The sequence below is a fragment of the Olea europaea genome, chromosome 18 (assembly GCF_002742605.1).
Source record: "Olea europaea var. sylvestris chromosome 18, O_europaea_v1, whole genome shotgun sequence".
Classification (NCBI taxonomy): Eukaryota; Viridiplantae; Streptophyta; class Magnoliopsida; order Lamiales; family Oleaceae; genus Olea; species Olea europaea.
This window is the reverse complement of record NC_036254.1, coordinates 7,081,009-7,081,491: the sequence shown is the minus strand read 5'-3', so window position 1 is coordinate 7,081,491 and position 483 is coordinate 7,081,009. Positions and strand designations below refer to the sequence as shown.

Genomic DNA, 483 nt, shown 5'->3' with positions numbered 1-483 from the left:
GATGTTGGATATGAAAAATGGTAAGATTGCACATGCCAACCAACAGATACTCTACTCTGACATCAAACATAGTAGAATCTGTTAATGCAGTTACGAAGGCGGCAAAAAATTACCCCATTGAAGCACTTCTAGAATCATTGAGGCAAATGGTCCAATCTTGGTTTTGCAAAAATAGAGATGACACGCATAACACTTTCACAAAGCTTACAACAAAATATGAGAAGTTGTTAAGGGAAATGAGCAATGATGTGAGAAATCTAAAGGTAAAAACAAGAAAACTATGTTTATTATGTTGATCACAAGTATAAATTTAAATATTTTTTATTTTCAGGTTTCACCTGCAAGTCATACTTTGTTTGAAGTGAGGGACAATTCTTCATCATACATGATTAATATAACTCTACATACATGTAGTTGTAGAATGTTTCAAGTGGATCAACTTCCCTGTCCACATGCACTGGCAGTAATAGCAACATTGAAGCT

At 34.2% G+C, this 483-nt stretch overlaps 1 protein-coding gene across 1 annotated transcript in view; it reads right to left on the bottom strand.

Annotated features, from left to right (window-relative positions):
• Positions 1 to 435: 435 nt before the first annotated feature.
• LOC111366675 overlaps positions 436 to 483 on the bottom strand; it is a 1,944-nt gene continuing 1,896 nt past the window's right edge. Inside the window, exon 4 of the mRNA XM_022987383.1 lies at positions 436 to 444. Within this exon, the coding sequence (XP_022843151.1) occupies positions 436 to 444 (9 nt within the window). The remainder of the gene's footprint in view (positions 445 to 483) is intronic.